This window comes from Psittacula echo (assembly GCF_963264785.1).
Source record: "Psittacula echo genome assembly, chromosome: 4".
NCBI lineage: Eukaryota > Metazoa > Chordata > Aves > Psittaciformes > Psittacidae > Psittacula > Psittacula echo.
The window spans coordinates 83,871,138-83,897,805 of record NC_137738.1 but is presented as its reverse complement, the minus strand read 5'-3'; the positions used below and the strand labels follow the sequence as shown (position 1 = coordinate 83,897,805).

Sequence of the window (26,668 nt, the reverse complement as noted above, 5' to 3'; positions counted from 1 at the left end):
GAAATTATTTTATGTATTTATTTCAAACTTTAATTCTTTTAAGGCTGGTTCTTTTTGATGGTAATGGGCTCTAGAACAAAATTTCTATAAGACCCGCAAAATACATCATTTTAACTTTTTCGACCAGTTTCTGGTATAAAATTTGTTCCATTTATATGTTCCCAAAATATGTATGTGTAGGTTTCTGATCATTTCATAGTAGTTAGACCTCTATAATGTTTCAAACAACTACAAATTTCTTAGGTTTAGTAGAATATTAATTTTATCCAAATGTTAATAAATGGCATTTTAAGAATGTGAAAATAAATAGGAATAATCCAAAGCCCTCCTACTCCTAATGTTACTAACTCTGAAAAGTCAACGAGAACTGGGTAGGAAGCTTATTAAATTTAACTTGGCTTGCTTTTGCTGAATGAAGACAAAACAATCTTCCCTGATGAAAGGCATTCATGGAATTTTGTATTAATGTTTGATTTCTAAAAAAGGTCATTTAAACAAGCAAACATTTCAGGTATTCATTTATTATCTTCCTTGTTTTTATGCAGAAAAGTTGCAAATGTCAATGTTTTTAAATGCTAAGTTTATCTCGACTAGTATCATGCTTTCGCTAAGATGTTTGTACGTGCAGGATATGCTTATCTCAAAATTGCTTTTACAGGTCATGTTAAAAAAGAGGTATTTTAACTAAGCTAATCGAAAATACTTCCCTTCTAGATCTTGGCATTGGTTTTAGATTGTATTTTAAAGCAATCTGATGTATTTAATATCCATAAATGTTATTTGGAACTGTCTCTACAGAAAGTAGCTTTTGGTAATATTTTTTCCACATACTTTCATATAAGAGGCTTGATGTAAAAGTCCACAGTGAGATGTGGAAAGGAGAATACAATTTTAGGAAAGAGTGGGGTATTATAGACACTGAGTAGCATTTGAGAGAAGTAACAATAGGATAAAGAGGGGATTTCTGTTATTAAAAGTCATCCTTAGGAAATCAAGTTTGTGAAAACCTTGTATTTATGTAGATATCCATCACAGAAGAAAGGGTACTCAAGTGTGGGGTCTCCCGTGTTTTGCTGTGGGATGGTCATAGACTTCTTGAGGGGGTTACTTGCATTTCTTGTATTTCAGTTCATGGTAACAGAAAACGCTTTATGAGAACATGCAATTTTTTAATACTGTCATCAGCTGAATCCTATTAATGTAAATCAATGGAATAATGGCATACAAATGGATTAGCTCTCCCACCATATATCATTTTATAAGTCTGACTCTGGTTTCAATAAGTAAGGCTTCAATCACTCGAGACATTCCAGAAGGCTGGTGGGAACTCAGTGCTGGATGAGTACTTGAGATACCCCATGTAACTGCAAAGCTTTCAGTCTAATATCATTAATACGCACACACACACATACCAAAAAAAAAATTGCTTGAGAAAAAAAACCCTCTTGAAATTCATTGGGTTTTACCCTGCTTTCAAGTTTTTTATTACTGTCAAGTAACATGGTTGTATGTATAGTGGGGAAAAAGTCTCAGACTAATTCTGGCATCCACTTTCAGTGAGGACATAACTTTTGTTGGTGAAATGCAGTGATGCTAATACAATATGCATAGGATATTCTTTATTTAGAGATGCTGCCTTTTTTTTTTTTTATTGTTTTCATTTTAAAATGGGGTGTGTGCACGTCCGGGGTACAAATATGACCAGTGGAGTCCAAGCGTGAAAATGTAGATGACCTGCCTACACTGAACAGTTCTCTGAGTTTTTGGCCTGCGTGAAGGAAAGAGAAAGAGCAGTCTTCTCTGTCAAGTTGTACTCAGCTATTATACATGTAACTTCACTCTGAGAGGTTAGATAAATTTTGTTTGGTGGTTTTTGTTCTTTTGTGTTTAGATAAAAAAATCAGTTCTATAGATGATAATAATTTGGGCCCTTGTACATCCGAAACTAAAACCTTACTTTATTTTGTTCAGCTTTCTTGCAGACTTTCTGAAGTTATTCAGCATCTTGCTGTAGTCTAGTAAACAGATAATATTTGAAGTGCCATTGCTCATTGTATTTCTTCAGATTTTCACATTATTTTCATATTTTTTAAATGTGTTTATCATTTGAAAGTTAGCTAACAACAGCAAAGCTATACCATTTTAAGGTAAGAGTATTGCATTATTAGACATCTAGTTCGTTTTCTTTGGCATTTAAAATAAAATCTCATGACCTCAAATACTTTGACAAAGAGTCCTAACTTAGTATTGCACAACATTAAAAACAGTTTAAGCACAGTGTGTTTTGTGAATTGGATGCGGGCAGCTTGCCAAGGTAACTATACTATAACTACTTGGGTTTAAATTCTGTTATGTTGATTTTAGCAAAGATCATCAAGTAATTGCAAGAATGTGTGGTTAATGTTTTTATAAAACAGGTTATTTAAAAGGATGTGCTAAACTCCTGATGTGCTGCATATTTGTCATTTACCGGAGTGTTTCTGAATAATGGATTATGGAAGTTATTGATTTTAATGAGATGCATATTCATTTTGTACTTAAACCTTCAAGAGTTCACTGGTAGCACATGGAGTAAGTGAGGCTTATTACACAGTTGCGCTTCACAGATTGTGACTGACCATCTTAACCACCAAAACTGCCCATGGATTCAAAAAACTCAGGACAGAATAGTCTTAAATACCTAAATGAATTAATCTAGAGGGTTCAGTTCTCACTGAAGCTTGTTTTCCATTTTTCTTCCCCACAATAACAGTTTGGGTAAGGTGATGATGAGTTGGGCAGGAAAAGAATGACAGTGTTTTTAGAATATGTTTGGGAATTTGGCTCAACAAGAGTTGTGTTGAGTGTAATGTCCACACTAACATCATCGTTGACACCACACTATAATATTCAGTGCTTCATTTACAGAGTAAACATTTGGAAACATAACATAATTAGCTATTTGATGTAACAGTTCACAAGTTAAGAAAACACTACCACCATGTTATGCTTCAAAGTATTTGTATAATCCATATAACATTTTACGTAGACAGTTATCGCTGTTGCTGGTAAACAATGACTTCAGAAGAATTGCTAGTAAATAACTTTTTATCTCTGTGCTCAAACAAGGTGATTCTTAGCAAATGTTAAATCAAGATAATCATTTATACAGAAATTTTCAGCTCTAAAAATGTTAGACTTACAGACTAACTTCAGATCAAAGTATGCTTTGCCCAACAAGGGAGAGATGTTCAGTACAAAATCAGGACATAATATCTTTTGAATGGATTTTGCATGCACAGAGATATCAAAAGCAATACCACACTACTTTGGTTTGGAAAAATTTCTGTTTCATTTAACAGGAATCACTAGCACCAATGGATGGTTCTTTAAAAATGGGCTGAAGAGTAAGGCAATGAAAAATAAGGCTGGAAAGGAATAATTGGCTTTTTATTCTGATACTTCTCTTTGAGAAAGATTTTTGCATAATATGCTTTTATTTCCTAGAAGCACTTTCAAGAAAGTGTGGAAGAGCTGTGTTCAGATCATGAAAAGGTTTGGGGTTTTTTGTTTGTTTTCATTTTGAAAATCATTGTATATTAAAATTCTGGAAATAGAATGAAGTTTGTACTTTTGAGCCCAGTGTATTTGAATGTTTTTAAGTATGCTCTAAGTGGAAGTGGTCAGCTGAAGCAAACATGGGTATGAAATACTGTTAAGACTTGCGGAGTGCTGTTAGACCTAGCATTCTTGTGTCTTTGATGTACCATCTCTTGTGTCTTGGCCTGGATGGTTGAAGACTGCAACTGATTTCTGTGACTATGGATTTGTTAGCAGCCAAGTCAATTGTAAAAGGCTGTTCACAGAGAAACATAAGAGGATTTCTTCCTTGCTGTTGGTTCTCAGTGCTATATTTTCCCCTCCCTCCTCAGTTTTCCACTGGGGTGGTGAGTTCAGTCAGCTGGTGGGAGGGAGGTGCCAGATCAATACAAGGTCAGCAGCAGGAACAAGTAGGCAGAAAAGTAAAACAGCTGCAAGGGTAAAATGGAATGTCCCGTTTTCTGTACCAACAAGCCATTGCAAGCTAGAATCTATAGAGAAAATAACAAAACACATTGAAATTTCTGATAGCATGGTAGCTTTGGAGAAATGTAGCATCCTGTTTAAGCACATGTAGTGCAAGACAACTGCTTCTTTGTTACCGTAGGGCAGTATTAGGATTCAGTATGTAGACAAAATTGGTTTGTGCTTTGCAAGTAAATGCTGGATGGGCTTTAGGTGTGCTTAAAATTATCTGTGCTTACTCCTCACTTACCAAATCTGTTTCTGATAGAGAATTTCAGGAGGTGATGTCCTGTGCATTTAGTATTTCTGGGTTAATTTTCTCCCTTTTTTTTTTTTTTTTACCTCAGATGGACAAACATAAACAGGAAAGAGAAGTGCTCTCATGAGCACTTACACTTGTGAGCCACGTTAAAACCATCACTGCTTCAAGAGCAGGAGCTGTAAAAAGGACTTCTCTGTTGAGCAGCCTTTTTGTCATTAATATCCTTTAGGATTTCTGTTTCATCTTGTACATGTGCTTGGTAGAGCATATGCAGTGTCCACACATGCACACTCTCTCTCTCGACTGAGAATTGAGATTAAAAATAAACCCCCTGTGATTCTGAGTTGGGTGCTGAAGTTCCTTCGCATGATATTCCTTTTGTGAATGTAGTCAAATTTACTTTCACTATAATTGATTTTTTTTCCCCCCTCTAGGACTTGCTATACTAAAGCATGTACTAACACCACGCGTGAAAGCAACTCACGTAGCTATTGACACGATGAAAGACTATCTGGATGCAGTGTATGATGTGACTGTAGCTTATGAAGGTACTGTGGACCACAAAGGGCAAAGAAAACTGGCACCATCTATGACAGGTGAGTGCTGCAGCCATATGTTTGTTAATACACTGAACCAATTTCAGGTACTTTATAATGCTGTGAAGATAATCTCCACAGTGCTTCAGCCATCTTACCATACTTTGGTAGGGCAGTGTTCATTAGTGACTAAGCTTTACAATAGCTACCTGTAACATTCCTGCCCTCTCCTTCCCTTCCCTTCCTTCTTCCATGCAGAAAATATTTCCATAGAATATTTCCAAATTCTGCATACAAGTGCTCTTTGGTGTTAAAATGAACTTGGGACCGTAGGCAGTAGGTGACATTTACCTTCATATTTCTTCTAGCACTAGGATTTGACGTCATTATAAATTCTCTCTCTTTGTCTCTGTTGTGCTACATATGTGTACGTTTCATCCAATTGCTGAAATACATGTGTTTTAAAGGGAAAAGGTGTAGTAACAGTACACATACCTAGTAATATTACACATACCTACTAACTTCACAAACACCTCACAGCATTTTGTGCAACTTAGCTTCACTTCATTTTAAACCACATAAAACCCCTTAAGAGAATGAGGGAAATCAGTATCTGTTTCTTGCGTAATTAAGTAACCAGAAAATAAGTTCTGGGGTTTCTGTTGTGGGGAGCTCTAGGGCAGAGAGCTTCAAGGTTTGCTGGTTTTTAATTATGCTTGGTGGTGGATTGATTTTTCTTCTTTTCTGTTTTTATTCGTTTAAATAATTAATTTACCTGCACTACACTGGAGGGCTAGATGTCATCTTTCTTTCCATTTGTAGTTGATGTGTTACTCAGCCATGACTGTCTGTTACTTCTTACCTCAAAGTGGTGCTTCTGAGTCTTTTGCATTACTGATAGCAATCGGGGGAAAAAAACTGCAGTAGTTCCACAGAGCTTTCAGATACTTTGGGGCAAGGGATCGGTGCTGGCTGAGGGACCTGCAGGGAACTTCTTAACTAACTCCCCACTCCTTGGCTGGCCTGGTATCCTGGGACTTGTTCCTACTGCTGCTAAGAATAGTTCACAGTGTGGTTGTTTCAATGTCACTTCGTTAGCACATGTAACTCCTTCAGGTGGTGTAGGGTTCACATGAACTCTTTCAGGTCCTTGTTGCTTAGAAGTTCTGTAATTGTGTATGTATTTTTACAGTTTCACCTTATTTAAAATTCTTCTGTATATGTGAGCAACAAAACTGTTAACACACTGTATTAACTCACCACTTGTGTTATACTGTAAGGTCTTAGAATGGTTTTATTTTAAGTCCGTTTTGTTCCCAGCAGGCTGGTTTTTTTGTTAAATATCACAAGCGCCTTTTATGATTTCACATTTTTTATTTATAATTTTCTTTTGAGCTTGATTTTGCAGATTTTATTAAAGTCTTTAATGTTAGAGGTTTTTTTAATACCTTATGACCTTCTTAAAGACCTTTGAAGACTAGGCAACCTCCCTCTTGTCCTGTCACCCAACCCTTTTCAAGACCCCCATCAAAACAAATAGGATTGTTTCTCCTTCCCTGCAGCATATCTTGTTTCATGACTTAATTATTAGGCAGTTTCAACCACTCTCATGCTGGATTTCTCACTGCCTGCTGGTTAATTAAACTATTAAATTGTCATTAGCTAATGATAAGATGGCAAATGTTCAAATTCCTGGTAAGACCTTTTCACCTATTGAACCCTCCAGTTTGCATGAAGCATGATATAATTATGGAAAGGGAACCAACAAACTGAATTTCCCTGTTGGCTGTTTCTTGTTTCCGGTGTCAAGTGGTAATCAGATGGTCTGGGGTGGCTACTCCACAACCAGCCTTTTGGAGACTCCACAGCAGGCAGTCCAGGCATCTCTTTCAGGCACCCTAATTGTTAAGGCTGGGGTTATTACTATCTCAACCTTGGGTAAAAATAAAGGCAGTAATACAGAATGAAGTGTAGCCAACCAGTTGTTACCCGTTACCAAGCAGATAAATGAAATATCCATCCAGCGCATTCCATGCTATTGTGGCAGTCACACATATTCCATATAATATAAATTATATAGATTAGGGACCCTTTAAAAATTACAATGTGGGACGTAATTGTCATTCTTTTAGGCCCTCCAGACACAAAGTGGAAGAAAAACAATTTCTGTTCTAAGAGGTGAAGATCATTTCACCATTTGTTATGCAGAAATCCAACAATTGGTCTGTTTGGGAATATAATACAACAAGAATTAAATTACACATTGTTATGCATTTGACATTTTTTAGCATTATTGCTCTTTTACAGTACTGAGTTATAAAATGTCACTTTCATGTGTGCATTTCATATGAATATTTTATATTCGTGTCTGTGCTGAATGAGAATTTTGGTTTGCATTCTCATCGGAATAAAATGGCAATGCAATCCTGGTAATTTTTAAAAGATAAGGTTGACATGTCTTTTTCAATCTTGCAACTGTGATTGAAATTTATTGCATGGAAAACAAACTTGTGATAAACACAACTTTACTTGAGGACTGTATTTCCCATAGTATGACATTTCCCATGTGAATGAAATCTGAATTCCACACAGATATAATGTGTTTCTTGAAATGCATTCTACTTTTAGTTCCATAAATCTCAATTCCTCAGAAGAGACCATGCCACTTCTGGAGAAACCCATACTTACCAAGGATGTGGTTAGTTCTTGGCTGCTGTCTCCAGCAGTAAACAGAGCAGGTTAAAAGAAACGTTTTAGTGACTGTGAGTAGTACTACCAGCTTTATCTGAGAAATTGTCTCAGTAAACTGTAAACGGGAAAAAGTCTTGAAGAAAAAATTGATTACATTTTAAATTTAGGTTTATGGAACTCCTAATGTAAATAGCTTTTCTTAGCAAAATTGGATTTCGGGTTTTCTTAAGTCCCATGAGCTTAAATATCATAATGTTGACATGCTCAACAAGATTAAATCAAAACACAGTATACTAGTAGCTGCAATATAGACATTCACATCCTTCCTGCATCAGTGCTCTGCAAGGAATGCCAGGCACATCTGATAATGTGGTACCTTTTTAGAACAGGCAAATTATTATAGTATATCCTTTCAAATGTGTTGAAGTTTTTGTCACTATTAATGCATTTTAATGTTTTGTTGGCACTTCCCAGCTGCAAGTTGTTTGTTTTAGAAGGAATCAAATTTGATTAGTCTTGAGACAGGGACTAAGATTAGGTTTTAAGACAGGGATCTTATTAACTTTAGACAGGAATGCTGCTTTCTGCTATTGCTTCACATCCAGTTGTGACCAATGGATGCAATCTTTTTCCTACCATTTATTCATTATTCATTCCTTTTCGTTCCAACAAGCTTGGATCTTGGTATGTTTCCGGTGGAAGCTTAACCTGCACATGACAGCCTTTCCAAAGAATAGCAATTTCCCACAGATTTCTCCCCTGTCACTACTGAAAGTGGTTTGTCCAGATCACTGATGGCAGAACATGATGGTCCTACTTAGGGAAGATGATGCTGCTAGTCAGTATTTCTTTGTGGCCATTAGAATAAAATGCAAATCATATGGGTGCTGTGGGGTACAGCTGAAGTGCATCTCAGGTACTGAATTCTGTAAGAACTATTTAGAAGGGAAAAGGAGGGGGAGAAACTCTTGTGCTGGATTTGTTGATACTGTTTTACTACATTGTCATTAAGTAAAAAGTAGAAATAAGCTTGGGAACAAAGAAGGAGAACCTAGTTTTCTCCCTTCTGAATGAATGTCCTAAGCATTCACATCCAGCTTTGCCTGATGTTAAGGAGCAGGTCTTGTGGGACGTGGGAACTGCTGTCATTCTTGCACCTGAGAGCATTATGTACACATCTACATCTTTATTATTCTGCCTGAAGGCTTTAGCATAACCAGATGGTATTTATCTGGCCATTGTAGATGAAAGAGTGTGTGAAATAGCAGCATGTGACAATGATAAACACTGAATAAAAACAGCAAGTACATGTAGACTCTGTCTTAAAGAAGTCAGAGGAATTCCTGAGAATTATTTACTCTGCTGTATATCAATTCCAGAACAAACACTTTGAAAGCATGTGTATGTGCATTTATGAAAATCCGTACATCACTTTGATCGGTACAATTTGAGGAGGTCAGACTGGCCTAACTTCCCTAGGGAAATTACACTTTTCCAAAAGCTTGCACTTTTGTTGGGACCCAATTAGACAGTGAAGTATAGGACAATAGAAAAGAAACTAGAGCAATAGAAACCAGTCTTTGCCTGGACTGTGGCCTAAATTTGATCACATCCATTGTCTTTCAAGGTCCAAAGAATAACAAGCACATGGTTATAGATATGTTGAAAGAATTACAAAGCTAAATTAATAAACTGATAGTAAGAGGAACATAAAACATTCCAAAGTAAGATGTATGGTGATGAAATTACTAATAGACTGTTCAGATCTGTCATGTTCTTATTTTATGAAAGAATATTGAAAATTAAATGGCAATTACTTTAGAGCAAACAAACAAAGGGTGTAGATTAGAGCTGAGCTGGACATCAGCATTGGTGATATTTGCATCAAGTGTGGGATGGCTTTTTAATATGTATAGTAAATCTTCCATCAAGAACTTGTCATTCTGTATCTGTTCAAGCAAAATTTAAGTAACTGCCTTTCATATTTCAAAATGTAAATTTTCCACTGAACTATTCGGAGGAATTTTGATAACACTAGTTGGCTATACAGTTCTGTGGTATTCTCTCACACATTTTTCCTTTAAAGGAAAACAGTGATTTTATTTTGTTTAAAATATTAAAATACAACTTTTTAAATAACATGATTTCATCAGGTACCACAGAGTGATGACAGTAAACTGTCATTGTATTTTAAACTGAACGTATTTTCACCTGTCTTCCGTAGGACTAGATCTGTCATTTTAGAACCCGTGTAATTTCCTATTGAAATCAGTTCAAATAACATGAAAGCCTATCTGTTAATTTGTGGATGGCTTATTTGAAATGGCACTTTGAACACAGATGTGGACATACGCATCAATATTCTGCAGATAAGGATGGCCTGGGTAAAAGCAAAATATTTTAATACGGTAACAATTAAACATTGTATTTCTGCTTCAAAATAACATTTCACTGATGAATAGCATCAGTTTATGGGAATGTATGCAGGCCTTGCTGTAGTTTCTCATAGGGTTCCAAAAATTAAATAAAATGAAGGTCAGTCTGAGCATGAGTAGCACCTCTGTTTCTTTGCATATCTCAAAACAAAGACATAAAGATGACTATACATGGAGTCCCTGTAGCCCAGTTTCTTGTCTCTACCAACAACCAAATTTGGATGTCTAAGGAGGAATGTAAGAATAAGGCAAGTATAAATAATTCTTCCTTTTCCCAAGTCACTGACACACATAGAATCATAGAATAGTTAGGGTTGGAAAGGACCTTAAGATCATGAAGTTCCAACCCCCCTGCCATGGGCAGGGACACCTCTTGCTAAACCATGCCACCCAAAGCTCTGTCCAGCCTGGCCTTGAACACCTGCATTTGTGTGTTTGTGATATTCCTCAATGGAGATAAAAACCACTTTCAGCATCCCTTCAAGCTCACAGTGTTTGTTCCTCTGATTATAAACTAGGACCTTTTGTGTCTCAGTTACTCTCAAGTAGCTCCTACTGAAGTTAGGTATCCTAGCTTCCCTTTGGGAATTTGTGATCAGAATATACACGGTCGTCAGAAAACCTCTGCTACACAAAGAGGCTTTTGAAAGTATTTACACTGGAGATTTATAAAATTACCCTGCACCCTGGGCCTCATGCACATGTGAGAGGAAGCATTCCGCTTGCCAGGCAGCATTTATGTACAACAGCCTGGGGAACTCCTGATCTTTATGCAAAAGTGTATCTAGACCCTGAGGATAACAAAAACAACGTTAGTTTCTTCATGCTGTCAGATTTGGCCAGAAATATGTTGCTGCTTTGAGAGCCTGTGTTTATTTTTGCTTTTTTTGCGCATCATAGTCCTTTTACTCTGTTCGTGGTACTGTTCTGTGTTTATCAAAACACACTGGCTGAAGAAACAGCAAAAGCATCAATACTAGCAGTACTGGCATAGTTCCTAACAGATCCTGTTTATTTGCTAGAGCATTGTTTTGAACTGGTCCAATCCTTGTATCTTTTCTTGCCTTTTTATTAACTGCATATTTCAACTTTTTTTTTTTTCCACTTCTGAAACTAAAAATGGTTCAAGGAAGACGCAGATATCTCCTAAATTTAATCCTTTTCAGTTACCAGTGTGGGGATGAATTTTAGACGCAATCCACAGACCTAATCTGTTCCCAGTTCTGTTGCTGGCAGTCTGGTTGAACAAAACTGTTATGCTTTTGCAGGAAACCTCCTGCTAACTTGGCCAACGTACAATATTCACAGACTGTTACAGAGCAGTACAAAGGCCAGAATGCATCTGTTAGAATAACAAATTAAAGCCACTTGAAGGATGTTTCAGTGAACTATAATGTGCAAGTACTATGAGTCTTCATCAAATACCACCTTGTTTCAGCAAAACAGCTCACAATGACACCCTGCTGCTCTTCAGTGCTAATACCAGTATAGAAAACCTCTATGCCATTTTCTAATAATGATTTTAAAAGATTCTTATATCTGGGAATCTTCAGGAAGGCACAGAAATGTGATTATTTACCTTTGAGTTTGCAGGATTTGTTGAGCTGTAGTTCCTGCCTGCTGTCTTCAGGATTCCTTTTTTATATATATATATTTTTTTAAGCTATCATAGCCTTCCCTCTGTTTCCCTTCTTCAAACTGAAAACTCAGCCTTTTTAATCTCTCCTTCTTTGTAATGCAGGTGCTTTTTCTCCTTAAATGTTTTAGTTGGCCTTCTCTGAGCCTACTACATCTTCCTTCAGATAAAGAGACCAGAACTGCACACAATATTTAAAATATGGATTCACAGTCTTTTTATGTATCTGTGAAATGACTCACTTTGCCCTGTTCTCAGTGTCCTTCCTGGTGCTTCCTGATGCTGATTTGGGGGGGGTCTGCACAATTGAGAAGATGGTTTCAAAGAAGCATCAGCAACTCCCAAATTGTACCACCAACTGCAAGTTGAGCATCGTGTAATCAGGGTTTCAGGGTTTTTTCCTCCATGTTTGTTTATGCTGAAGCTCAGCTGCCACATTTTCACCATTTGCTCAGCTTTGAGGTCCTTTTGGAGTTTAGCCAGCATTTGACTACCAAAAAAAGCTTAGGATCTTCTGAAAAAGATGTGAAAAACTGGCAGATTCACTGTTTGCTCCCTTCTTCAGCTCATCAGTCATAACACAGAGCAAAATCTAGCATTGATCCCTGGAGGACCCCAGTTCCTGGGTCTTTTCCATCCTGAAAAGCAACCATTAAGTCCTTCCATTTGCTGCTTCTCCTTTAAGCAGCTTTCGGTCTATAAAACATTTCCTCTAATCCCATGGCATCTTAATTTCTTTAATAGCCTTCAGTGTGGAACCCTGTCAGAGGCTTTATGAAAATTCAAATATGTCATGTCCAGTGAATCCGCTTTATCCGCCTTGCATCTTGACACTGATGTAGAAATCCAGCAAATTGGTGAGACAGGATTTCCCTTTACAGAATCCATGCCAACTCTTTTCCAAAAGACTGTGATTATCTCTGTGCTTAGCAATCTTATTACAAATCCTGCTGTCTTATCCAGGGATGTAAGACTCTTTGGTTTGTATTTCCAGCATCATCTCTAAAGCTCTCGTTTGTAGAAGGGAAACTCCCCATTTTCCTGGCACAATGGCTGTTTGTGATGATAGGTTATACATCTTTGTTTTTAAATTCCATATTTGAGAGCTTTGGGATGAATGCTCTCTGGTCTCGGTGACTTCCTGACATCCAAGTTGTTTATTTAGTCTAATACTTTCTGTCTGTTTACTTATTGATCTAGTTTCTTTAAGCGATCTGGTGCAAAGAATGCAGTGGGTGTAGGAATCAAACATTTTCAGCAAGAAAGAATAATGCAAACAAATATTTGAGCTTCTTTTGCATGGAAGTGCTGCTCTTCACACCTTTGTCATCCAGCAGTCCCACCAGTGCCTTAGCTGCTTTACTGCTTTTAAAGTTAAAAAATACTTGTTAAAGTATGCTTTGCTTTTTCAAGCTCCTTTTCATTCTTCTTAATTTTGTGTTTATATTTGGCATGGGTAATTTTCTGGGTTTTCCTTATTTGCACAAGCTTGCCATTCCTCAGAGTAGACAAGATAGGACCATAATAGTGGTAGCCTCCTTAATTTTCCCATTAAGCTATACAGGTGGGTTTCAGACTCACCCAGACAACATCTTTTGTAGTGTTATCCACTTTTTACATGGGTTTCTAACACAAGCTTTTCTGAGGTTTGGTATTTAGGGGTTTTTTTTAACAGCCTGTAGGCTGCTTCCTTTTGGACTGTTTCTGTTAGGGTGTTTGGACACTGCCTCCCTCACCGTCCCCATTACATAGTTCCTTTAATTCTGCATTTGTGTGCTGAATTCATTAAGACTCTTTCTCTACAGTGCTGAAATTAATTTCATTGTGATTTCAGAACAGTTCTCACTAACACAGTGCACCACTCAAGACCGCATCAGAATGGCATATTTTCTTGAGGGTTTTGCTAACAGTTGTTCCAGGAAGCAACTTTTTATCTTTTTCTCCAGTGTTTTTGGTTGACTGGCTTGGGTTAGTTTGGGGTTTTTTTCCTCCCTTCTATACCTCATCCTGATAAAGCATCGATGCAGTTTGATAGCGAAGTATGAAATTCCAGCTGCCTTTATCAGTCCTGAGCTTGCAGCTTTCAGTCTGCCTTCACAGTTTCTGGCCACTATTATCAAACTTATCAGGGAGTCATTTAGTATCTCTCTGTCTAATATATATTTTATTAGTCTGGATTTCCCACCCACAACGATTTCCTTGTGGTTCTCTATCCTCATTATATAAAGCTATTATGTAAAGTTTCTTGCACACTACCATTCCCTCACCTATAGATCCTATTCTGTCATTCCTGTAAGTCTGGTAACCTGGTAACATTGCATGCTCCTTCAAGGTCACTGAGATACCTGCTTTACAGGGGTAATCTCTTGGTGCCTATAATTCTTGTTCTTCTGTCTTCATGTTTAGTGTTCTCACACTGGTACAGATGCACTTCTGAGTTTTGCCTTCACACTGAATTTTAGCCACATCCACCTCATATATTACCTCCATCTGAACAGGCTGCTTTTTCTGACCTTCAGCTTTCCCCAGCTGTGAGTTGAAATGCTCTCTTGTTCAGTTTCCATTGCCAGCACCCCAGCTTAATGATTCAGGTGCATCCAATTTCTCATCTCAAAATATCCCCCAGCTTCTAAGGTGCTTATTCTCTGTGCTGTGCCCCTCATGCATGTGTGAAGGCTCTGATGTATGTGTGCATCTTGGGCCTCGCACAGGGGATTGGCAGCATTTCTGGGAGTGTGATTCCTCAGGTCCCTGGCTTGTCTCCTGGCTGCAAATTTCAATCTTGGCTGAACAATATCCCCTCCATGCTTCCCTACCAGCAGTACCAGCTGCTTGCTTCTCCACTGCTCCTCAGGCTAACCCATCTAAACAACCTTTGCTGTACCCTGGATGTTTGCTTTCCATCTAGTGCTGTTTTGCTGTAACACTGGTTTATTTTGTTAGAGCAAGCCGTGAAATAGTTCCCTGTCAGTTCAACTTGAAGTAATAGAAAGCACGAAGCTAAGAAACAACTCAGCAATTGAATTTATGTTTGTTTCGCCTATTGATTGTTAATTTGGTGTAAGGAAGCGGTAAAGGGAAGTTGAGAGATGGGATTTCTTTCTTTAAGAAGGAGATGGTTTACAAATTGCTTTGGTAGCTAAACGCTTAAGTCCAGACTAATGAAAAATTAATTTTTCTGTAGTGCAGAAAGCATCTACAGTTCGGAGAGGAATGTCTTTGCTATCATGGTTTTCTCTGTGAAACTATGCACACCACAACAGGCAATTGTTCTGTTACTGAAGAGATATTCTTACACATTTGAAATACTCATTACTTAGAATAAATATACATTATTCAGATCTCAGTTTCTTGTGATATTGCTTTCAATTTATCAGAAACATTACTGAAATCTGTTAAACTAGGAGAGAACAGGGGGGCTCTTTAAGTGGACATGACTATTTTAGGCTTCAGTTTGTCCTTTCTTAATTTTTAAGGACTTTGGCAATAATTACATTGCAGTAAAAGAGCAGACGTAGGAGGTTGAAATCTGAGCTACTTTAATGCTGTCGTGTTTAAAGTGCATATAAAAATAGCCTTCATTAGTAATTGAAAACTGGAATATCTGCTGAAGTGTAATGCCACTGTCACAACTTTCTTAAGGGGCAAGGCAGATAATTTGGAATGAACTTCTGTGGTAGCATTAAGGGGTAAGATTGCCTGAGGCCATTTGTATGTCCCTTCTCAGTTATAGGTATGTCTATGCTTGGAGTGTCTCCCTTTCCCTTACTTTCCCTGGTAATGCTGATAATTTAAAAGAGAATTAATCAGCTTTTGAAGTGGAGAAGTTGAAAACTGGTAGAATTTTGTGGAAAGCCCAGCAAGCAGAACACCCTCCCAAATATTAATTAAAAGCTCTGTGGATCCCATTCCTCTCTTGGAGGCTGTTCTTTACTCCTAATTCTGCACTGACTCCTTCAGTCCTGTGTCCGTGTGAATCACTAGAAGCCTTATACACATTCTATACTTGTATCTGTTATTTAGCCAGATAGAAAGCTTTATTAGGAAATTATTTCCCACACGAAAGTCAGTCCACTTGGCTCCCACACAAGTTTAGTGTTCATTTACCCCAAATCATACGCGGGTCTTGATAGACTAATATAGTATTTGATTATAATGTATGATTCGGACTTGTGTTTGGTCTTTTGAAGGGAAGTTCAGGCTTGCTTGTTCCCTGCTGTTAATTATAACAAATTCTGGCAAGTTTAGGGGTCTGAAAAGCCTGTCAGATGCTTGCCTTAAGGCCTGAAGTTGGATGTAATTTGCACATAATAAATTGCTTCAATAAGATTTTGTTTCTTAGCTTAATTACATAAGTCTTTTGGGAGTTAAGCTGATATGAAGTTAAGGGTCATGGGACCACCACAAACCTTTAGAGGTTGTGGTGATAAAATCCAGCTGTTTCTTCTCAAAAACTTCTTAATGTATTGTTCTTACCCACTGGTCTTCTTAATGTAATTGCGGTGACATTATGCATCTGAAACAAAAAAATAAATTTGATTAGTTAAATTAAACTCTGACATCAACTGGGTAATTAAAGACGAGTCAGATTCCCTGACTAGCTTGAGTGCATGCGTTACAGTGTCATCTGCAGTTGTCCTGGATGCCCAGGCTTTGGAATGGCCTTGACTCAAAGGGTGGGAATCCTGATCCTCTTTAGGGGAGCACCTGCAGTTGCAAATCACATAGCCTATGAGGAGGCTGTACTAAGTCTTAAACTGCAACAGAGAGTAAAGCTGTAGAGAAGAGCACTGGGATTTACAAAGGTAGGAAATTAAGACAAAGTTTCAGGATCTTCATATATGGGGACTTGATTTAGACTGGTCAAAGATGACCAGTGCAGGAAGTAGTAAGAATCAATATACACTGGAACTTGGGCATAAGGTAGAAGGCCTTGGAATTCTACCATGCAGCCATGCTTGGCTATTTGTTCAGTTTTTTTCTTTCATAAGCAGATTTGTAAAGTTGCTGCCTTTCAGCTTTGCTGGGGAAAGGTGTTTCTTTTGAAATACTTATGTCTTATTCCTGTTAACTAGAGCTGATTATTGATACAACATTGATGTAGTGGTTGCCTCTTTAAATGACCAAATATCAGCATTTTTTTAAGCAGCATAACATTAGTTTTAAAAATACCGTATGGCTATTAATGCTGTCTCATCCAACTTAGAATTTGGCTTTGTTTATAATTTTCCTTAATCAGTTACAACTGAGATGATGAATAACGTCAGGAAAGAGTTGTTTGTTCCTATACAGAACCTATGCCCTATGAAGCAAAAGAAGCATACATTGTACATTGCACAGAATGTTGCAAACATTTTTTTAAAGCTAGATCTTCAGCTCTAGCTGAATATGCATAGCATAGATGGTTTTTATAGAAGACTAGTGGAAAAAAGACTTATCATATGGTTTCTGGGCTTTTGTTTTTTAGGTATAGTTTTGCATATTTTTAGAATGTTCCACTTAATAGATAATGCCACTCAAAAAGAGGATTTGTACATCAGTGAATGTTATTAAGCGTTTAAGACATGGATAAAACAGCTGTCATTTTAAAATATTAATAGTATGCTTTTAGGTGCTCATACAGTGAATGATGTGCATATAGTGGCCTGGATAGTATCCTCAGAGAAACAGACCTGGAAAATCCTTTCTTCCAATTAAAAGCAAGAGGAAAAATCTGCTTTCAGATACATGAATGCTGATTTCTTTGTAGTTAGTTAAAGCATTGCGCATTAACTAGTACTTGGAGTGCCTGCCATCTAATAGCTGTAGCTAGGAGACTGTTTAACCAGAAACTTTCTAGCAGCAGTTGTGTTTGGTACTCCATGGCAAAGAGGTGAACTTGTTCCTGGTTAGAGCCCTCAGCCATTTCTTCATTTGATGCGTGGGCCATGTTGCTCCCTTCACACTGTGGTGTGGTTCAGTAAAGGACTCTTTGCCTGAGGACTAGCCAAATGCGCACAGCACCTTACAGATTTCAGCATCAAAATGCTTTAAGACTTTACTGATTTCTTTTTCTCTTTTCCTTCCCTGCCCCTCTACAATGCACAAAGGTATTTTCATGCTTTTAAAATTCTTTTAAGATAATTTCTAGTATATGATAAGTACTGCTTTTTTAGCAAAGTCCATCAAAATCAATACTCCTCTAAAGAGGAAGAACAAATAGGGGGATATCTGCTTTGGTAGACAATAATAAAGATGTACATGCAGTAACAGTTGTTTTGCATGGTCATCCTTCAAGTTACCCGTAACAGTTGTAGGCCTGTACATTTGTAGAAAGCCTGTACATCTGCACTGCTGTCCAAAAAATGTCAACAACCTAGAGGGACCACCCAATCTGTGTAACATTTGTTGCCTGTCTGTATTGTAGGAAGGCATTTCTGGTCCCTTTTCAAAATATGAAGCTTATACAAATTTCAAAGGCCTCCATCCTCACATCAGGCATCTCTTTGTACAGGGATGCTATGGATACTGCAATAAATGCAAATGATTACAAATACACAAATACTGGTAGGTTTTTCATCCCACGTGCAGTATTTTTACTACTTGTTGTAAGAAATCCCACAAGGCTATTTGATTAATGGAGGTTTGTTTGTAGTTAACACTTGCTAAAATTTTGGAGACAAATTGAGGAAATTTGTGCAAATTTCCTCAAATTTGTGAAGTGGTGCAAAATGGAAAGCAGAATTTTGTTCTGAGTCCTTTGCCCTATTATACTTTTTAATTAGAGGTTATGACTTAAACTGAAGCCCGCTTCCTCCTGGCAGTACTTTGGGAACTCACTCTAATTCCAATTTTGTCATCCAGGAGCAAGCAAAATTTAGATTTCAAAAAGGACAAGCAAAGAGGATTACTAACTTTAATCAAAATGGCAGGCTGGATAACTTTACAACATCAAAGTTATTGCATCCCACATTACAGAATGAGTAAATGGCTGCTGAGGTAGAAGTGCAGCGTGTTCAAGCACTGGATTTTAGGACAATTTTTTCCACATTGCACATGATAATGTGGCACCATTTCAAAAGTGTGTAGGCCAGATGTCTCCTAAGTTCAGTGAAGTGCTCAAAATCCAAACACGAAGAGGAGAGGCTTTTGAGAACTGAAGTGAGGCTTCCAAGGGACTTGCAGCCACTATGTCAGATTTTCAGTGTATTTTAGACAAATAAATGGCATACAGTGTTTTTGTAACTAATTCCTGGTTTGCTCTCTTTTTAGAGTTTCTTTGCAAGGAGTGCCCAAGAGTTCATATTTTCATTGATCGAATTGAACTGAAGGACATTCCAGAAGAGCAGATGTATATGAGAAGGTGGCTTCATGAACGTTTTGAAATAAAGGATAAGTGAGTAGCAATATGCAGAATTTTCAAGAAGCTGTCTTATTTCTTCCATATGAACAGATATACCCATGATTTCTGTGTTACCAGCAGTGCAAGCTGTAGGGCTCTCTGAAGAGGGATGCTGTTGGTATTCCTGTGCATATTTTGTACAACGACCTTGTGGTTAAATCTTTTGGTCAGGAGATTGGGATTCCTGGATTTTAGACCTTCCTTAGACTGAAGAGGTATGAGTCCATGTTCCAGGTACAACTCATTCCTCTGAATACTCTTTATTTATCTTCTTGTAGCTGAGTCATGTGCAGCCAGGAATGTAAGATGCCTGCAGTAAGCAAGCAAGAAAAAAACAGTTTGATTCTAACCTCACGGTCAGTGTCAGATCAGAGAGGGGAAGGTTTTGATCTAATCTCTTCTGACAGAATTGTTTATGCATATTTCATCAGACAGCAACTGGATAAAACCACAAGTAATGCTGAGCTCCCTGCCTTCACTGGGGAAATCAGGTGAAGCAGAAATTTTATCTGTCCATCTTTGAATCGTGGCAGAACTAAAGTACCTGGATCCCTCTAGCATCCCCAGATAAGTCACTCGTGAGCATATGCAAAAGATCTTGGGGGATCTTGTGCTCCAGGAGGACTTTGTGCCTAAATGTGGGATTTCAAGTATTGTTTGAGAGACAGTGGTTTAATTTGCCATGACTAAAGTCCAGCTTAAGGTAGCTGAATCTAAATCCTTGAATACCATGTGTAAGACAGAAATTTCCCTGGTTCTTCAGGTACTTTCTGCTTTAAAATTGTTCTGCCTATCTCAAACTCCATGGAATTAAAAAACTGATTAATTTTTCCTGTGATTTTTGTATCCATGTAAAACTTAACATGACTATCTGTACACATGACACTGTTACTAGGTGTCTTAGAAGTTTAGGATCACTAAGTAATTTTTCTGTTCCTCACTTTTGAGAGGAAGAAAGTCTGAACTTAATTTTATAATCTGATACAGAAAGTACATACAGGAAGAAATAAATACTAAATAGAGGAACTGATACATAAAATAAAAGTCTGTCTAATGTCCCTTTAGTAGTCTTCTGATTAAGACCAGCAAAACTGAACTCCGGTCATCTATGTCTCATTTGTAGGCTCTTGTTGACTGTAACATCTTTTCTGGGACCAACGTAGTCTGTCAGCTGAAATTAGAGATACTCAAAACAAAACCCCAGGATTTTCAAATCCATATATTACTGGTTTTCAAAAATAGGAGAAAAAAAAGTTACTATTAAACTAGTGGAGTCACATTTTACTTTTGCACTTTTTGTTTCCAAAATATTTAGTGTCTTGGAACCCTTGTTATTTATTAGTTTATTTTATAAAGATACTTTTTCCTCTTCCTCTGGTGTTCAATGATTAACTGTGTGCTGTTTCATCCTATGATATTGCCCAATACCCTGGGCTTATCTGCTAAATGTTGAATGAAGAGGATTCTTTTCAACTTTTATATTCAGGGTTTAAAATTAGTCCCCAAAGAAATTCTGCTTTTATTGCTTACAAGGGTTCAGGTTGGGTACTCTGACAAGCAACATTACTTTGAATGCATCATATTCTTATAGCATACTGATCGCTTAAAGTTGTTACAGATGCTACTTATTCATTACATAATGTGTGCTTAGAAGCAGTTACTGCATGAAAATGAGTTGTTTAAAACTTCTTACAGTAATGTTTAACTTTGACCATCTCCTTTTGTCTGCTTGTAGGTTACTAATAGAGTTTTATGATGCGAAGGATTCTAAAAGAAGAAATAAGTTCCCTGGGAAAAGTGTTCATTCCAAACTAAGCCTCAAGAAAACTTTGCCATCTTTGCTGTTCTTAGGTGGCCTGACTGCTAGTATGCTTCTGACAGAATGTGGAAGGAAACTTTATGTAAAAACATGGCTATATGGGACTTTAATTGGCTGCCTGTGGGTTAGCATTAAACCATAAGCAAATGTTAGTCTCCAGTGAAATGTGCAGTCTTTTCTTGCACATTGCACCAAACTTTTTCCTGACTTTATAGTAAAAAAGTGTAAATAAAGCCTTATTGACCGAACATTGGAGATAGTAGAATTTGTGACTTAAGGCTCTGTGTGGTTGGTCTGGGGAAAATAAATGTAGATTTTCAAATTTGCTACTGATTTTTGCTGGAATAATGACAGATAAACCAAGTCGTGATAAATTGCTTTCCCCATGAACTAACATCCATCTCTGTCTGCAGATTCAATGAAGTATGAGTGATGCATAAGGGTGTCTTAAGTGGACCTATGAATGTATTTACAGAGATTAATTTAGGGTATATATTTATTCTTCTGATATTCATGTTGAATTTTCATTACTCCTTGGTGCATTGCAGCAGCTCAGTTACATCTATCCCAGCTCTATCGCAACTAATATAAACTTCTTTTTTTTCTTTTTTAAGTTTGCTTTTAAGTTTTAGCTAAATACTGTGTTCTTTAAAAGGGACTATGTAAGCTGGCAAATCATGAGATGTTGTTACCTGAAGAAGAATAAAATGTTCCTGAGAACTACTGTTCATGGGGAAGAAGCTCTGTTTATCTAGTGCATGATTTCTGGTTATATGGCAGTATTAGCTGGTATTTTACATAGGCAAAACATCAAATTTTAGTGAGCAAACAGCTTATTTTGCATACCCTGTATTTGTGTGTAAAAGGAATGTATGCAGTATAATGAAATGTTAAGTTTTTGTTTCTGGTGTAACCGGACTGTAGCCTACCTTGTGTCTGTGTTACCCCTAGCACCTTGAGAGTTTCAGCTGAGCTCACAGATCTTTCATGTGTACGTGCCATAAGCAGAAGTTTCCTGTTACCTCACAATTTTCTGTAAGCAAACTCTGTCATTTGGGTAATGCACAGAATTACTGTAACTTCAGGAGTGTAAGGGTATGGTAACAAGGAACCTTCAGGTATTCCTGCTAAATCCGAAGCATGTGCCTTCTCCTACTAAACTGATTTAGCCTGATGTTTCATAATCTGGCGGTCATCTCTATGCTGTAACATCAAACAAAATTCTCAAATCATTCTAGGCAGTGAGGACTGCAGCTGGATTGAAGTTACAGGGTTGATGTATATGATTTGCGCAGTAGACTAAACCACAACGTAGTGAAAGAAATTCATACCCAATCAGTGTTTCACCTGCTTGAAAATATACTTCAAAAAGCAAAATCAACAAACCCTTAACTACTAGAAAGTCTGCGATCCCCATGGCTGGTATTTTCGTTGGGGAAATGCCATTTCCTGATATCAAGGGAATAATATACGTACAGCGATGGGGTAGGAAAGAGGATGTATTTTATCTTCTTCCATTAGGGCAACGGTCTCCCTGTGTCAAAATTAAAAAACTAGAGAATATTTTTATATCACACTTGCAAGCTTTAAATGTGCATCTCTCTCTAGCTTCGGTATGATTTGTCTTGCATTAGAGTCCTTTGTGAGTTAATGTCTCTTAAAATTATGACTCAGTTTTTCAGGTTCCACCATTGCCAGTTAATCAAAGATACTGCTTTTACTGTGTGGTGCTTTTTTTACAGAATTTTATAGAGTAATTACAGGTCCACCTTAAAATCATTCGGTACAGCTTTCAGTTTGCAGTTCTGCATCCTTCCATAATGGATTTTGTCACTGGAGTTATTTATATCAGTGATTGATTCAGGATATGTTGATGAACTGTTTTAAAAACAATGACTGGGAACAATGTTGAAAAACAGTATTGTTATGAGGCTGTGAAACCAAGAAAAAAAAAAAAGCCATTTTATGTAACAGCCAGATAGGCTCACATGTAGTTCTTCCTATTCTCAGCTGGCTGTTTCCAGTGGGTATAACCAGAAGGCAGTGTTCCTGTGTTAGTGTGATTTTTCAATCATGCAATGAAATTTTACTCTGACATGACTAAATTTCTTTGTAACGGCCAAGAATAACATTTCATTATACATCAAAAATAAATGGAAAATGCTTAATTCATTTGTAGAAAAATAACTGCTATTTTGGACAGCCTAATTACCACGAAATACTAGATCTTTCTTGCTGTTTAAGTACCAGGAATATAATCGATGCAGTGCAACAGACAAACAGGATGTTTATTTTGAACCTTATTCTCTCTGTTAATCTTAATTATTTTTTCTTGCCATTAATTTATAAGTTTCTGGAACTGTAATTTGCTGATGTATTTGGCATTGGGAGTATCACATGCTATTTCTAAATTGCACTGATATTAACTTGAAATATTTCTTCATTAAAATAAGAAGAGCCAATGCTCATTCAACTTTTCTGTCCTGTCTACTTGTTCAGTACTTTTCTGTACTTTTATCTTTGTAATCTGATTAACAGGAACTGCCTACAAAAAGGCTACAAGTGCAGTTTGAGTCCTTGGCAGAAGGATTTGTGTGAGAAGCAGTCAATGAGAAAAAAACAACTTTGTCATCTTTTCCCGTGCAGCTAAAAAATGCGTTAGAATCGATTTGTGCTTGTTCCAATGCAACGCACGGCCAGGTCGGTTGTATTGCAATAGCTTTTCACCCATGAACACCTGCACCACATGTTGCTTGTTAATAATGTTTATTCATGTGCAGTAGCAGAGTCCTGGCCAGGAATGGGGCTCTGCAGCCTTGCACAGACGGTGAGTTTGGGCACAACCAGGGAGTGGGAAGAGGTACTGCAAACAAATACACAAAGCATGTCTCCACAGCAAATGCCACCTAAGTTTTAGTGATGTGTTAAATCCGAAAGGGACCTTTATGTTCAAAAACTTGTTTTTCCAGCTGCATAAGTGCATCTGATCATAGCAATTTCACTCTATGCAAGTACTACTCTGTTCATATGCATAAACTATATGTACAACCACTATGTGCAAGTTCCACAATGGTTCTGTGTTTACTTCTGTGGAAGGAATTGGGATAGTAAGGAAGCATTAACTTAAATAATGGAGAACACAGAAGGTGAAGTGAGACAGAAGACTAAAGCACTGACGGATGCTACAGTGAAGAAATGACTGAGTAGACATATGAGGGGCTCCAGCCTGCTGCAGTCTTTTTCTAACTCCTCTGAAGCATTTTCTTAGTGTAGTACTTGGGCTTTCTCCTTTCAGTAGACTGTAGTAGTACAGCTGTAAAGCTTTTTTTAGCACTTAGTATAAACATTTTAGTAGTTAAAAATTGGCTCCTGGTTATTCTGGCATTTTAGCATGAATAATGAGAATAATCAGAATAATTTTAGAACAAAAACTGGGGGGGGGAGAGAGGCAACCATTTTAGGTTTGAATAATGAAGGGGACCAGACGCAGGTTGGGGATTTTTGGCTTATTGTTTAAAATGAAACAAGATTTCTTCCCCCATCACCTCCAAATAACATTTTTAATGGCAGAAATTTCAACCACGCCCTGAAAGGCAATAGAAAACCAGTTAATGGGTTCAAGATATCTGGCACCTGCTTTGTAAAGACTTTTCCTTTATAAATGTGGAAACCACAGTTTGGCCCTTTCCTGCAGCTCCAGGTCACTTTCTAGCATAATAGTTCGGATGACAGGGCTTGAAGTGAACATGACGGTGATTCTCTTGTCTTCATTGTCATGTTCTTGCCTGTGTCACCATTCTGGGGCTCTGTGGTCCCGGTGAAGCATGTTGCACAATTTGCTAAGCTTAAGACAGAAAACGGTTGTTACTTTAAGTTTGTATAATGACAAGTCACGCGAGTAAAACTAAACAGAGCAAGTCCAGAGAAGGAAAAGCAGTGATAATCCAATACATAAAAATAAAGGATTAGAAACATCAGCTCCAGGCATGACCATATCTGATTGATTCCAGGGAAGATTTCTTTTCCATATGGGAACCAATTTCCCTGTCAGGGTGGTATTTCTCATACCTGTCCTCTTTCAGTCCCGGACCTGCACCCCTGCCCTGGGCTGACTGGTCTGGTATGTTCCTAAGGAAGAGTCTCTCATCACTTTCCATACTGATCTTGGGTTTGCTTTCTCATCCTGGACCCAAAGAAATTCCCTATTTGTACTGAAGCCTGATACGATTCTATGACACCCACCTCCTTCAAGCTACATTCTCCTTTTGGGGGCTGGTATTCGGTGGGCAAATGCCAGAGGAGAGGTCTTGCTGAAGGGCTGGAAGGAGATGCCGCCATTGAGGGGGGTTGTTGGTAAGTCTGTATTGGATATCCAAGATGGATCTCCCTCCCACCTCTGCTGGAGCATGCTCTTCCAGTGACAGTTTGCGTGGCTGTAAGTAAATGCAAAGACTAGACGCTACCCTGAAAAATAGTGACTTGTTCCTGGGTCATATTTGCAATGTGAAAATCTCATTAGTTAATGTTTGTACAAACTATTTCACAGCCATTCTGTCTCCCTTTCATCTTGTGTGGGAACCCAGTTTTCGAAGCATATTTGATGCCTCTGTTTGTATTCCCTGCGTGACTAATTCGAACCAGAGCCATTTCAACCTGTTTGCCCGATTGGCCCAGAGATACTACAGGGGATGCAGATGTTTAAGGCCAGACACTGCTGTTAGTCCTCTGGCCGTGCAGTGCCAGAGCTGTTGGTCTGAGCTGCCAGACTCCCTACAAAGCCCCTTAAGACCCAGACCCACCACCATAGGCTGAGACAGGCATCACCATGGGCTGCTAGTACGAAGGGTTTTGGAGGGAAGTTGTGCCTAAAACCCACGTGACTTGTTTGCAAAGTATCCAGGACCTGGTAGTCTCTCTAGAGAGTCTTCCCAAAAGCTGGAGCTCACTAGGGCTTTGAAGCATGGACGGGCAAAGAGTTGGGAGGATGATGCCTACTAAGGGCATGAAAAGCCCAGTCATTAGAACAGAAAGTAGCAGACTTTCTGTTCCAATGTAGGAACATCTCCAGAGCTCACGGTGCTGTCCCCTCCACTCCAAGACCTCAAGGCAATGTACCAGTGCTGCTTTTCACCTCTTCTGGGTGCTCTGGCAAAGGTCAGAAAAGATTTCAAGAACTGTAGGACCAGCATGACTGTAACTGATGCCGAAGGCACTGGCTGGTACATGGATGTCTGTATTCTGCTTCAGCCCTGGGTCATTTCTGCACCCAAAATTGAACTGCCCTAGGAACAAGGTGGAACTGGAAATGGCCCTGTGAGCTCACACCAGTCTGCAGGCAGCTGTAGCTCCAGGCTGTGGTTATGAAGTAAGGAAAAAGGGAGGGTTCTGCTCTAAAGTGCCATATTTTTGAAGTGCCTTTCCATGTTGGGAATGAGCCTGGCACGCCGTGGGCACTAGCAGACCTTGTCACCACTGCGCCTGTTGTGATCCCGCACTTTCTGCACCAAGACCTCCTTCCCTGTCATCTCGAGACACCCATGAAGGCTGGAATTGCCGAAGCAGTTTTGAATTTCTGGATGCAGCCAGCCCCTGGCCTTACTCAGCTGTGCAGCTATTTCATCCAGTGGGGACCACAGTGGAAACTGAGCTAGAGAGAATTTAATTTGCAGTTGGCCAAGATGGGAGAGTTAACACTGTAATGATCCCAAAAAGTATCAAGTGTTGTACAGCATCGTTAGGCACAAATAAAAGGATATGCGGAATTCTCAAGAGTGAAACTTGAACTGGGGGTATTAAGTTAAATTACTTTTCATGCTGTATGCATAATAGTCCCTTGGTGAGGTTTTCACTTACAGTTCAGCAGG

At 38.2% G+C, this 26,668-nt stretch overlaps 1 protein-coding gene across 1 annotated transcript in view; it reads left to right on the top strand.

Annotated features, from left to right (window-relative positions):
* AGPAT5 (1-acylglycerol-3-phosphate O-acyltransferase 5) overlaps positions 1-23,189 on the top strand; it is a 55,878-nt gene extending 32,689 nt beyond the window's left edge. Inside the window, exons 6-8 of the mRNA XM_080617074.1 lie at positions 4,741-4,902; positions 18,856-18,979; positions 20,721-23,189. Coding sequence (XP_080473200.1) covers positions 4,741-4,902; positions 18,856-18,979; positions 20,721-20,946 — 512 coding nt within the window. The 3' untranslated portion in view covers positions 20,947-23,189. The remainder of the gene's footprint in view (positions 1-4,740; positions 4,903-18,855; positions 18,980-20,720) is intronic.
* The last annotated feature ends 3,479 nt before the right edge of the window (positions 23,190-26,668 follow it).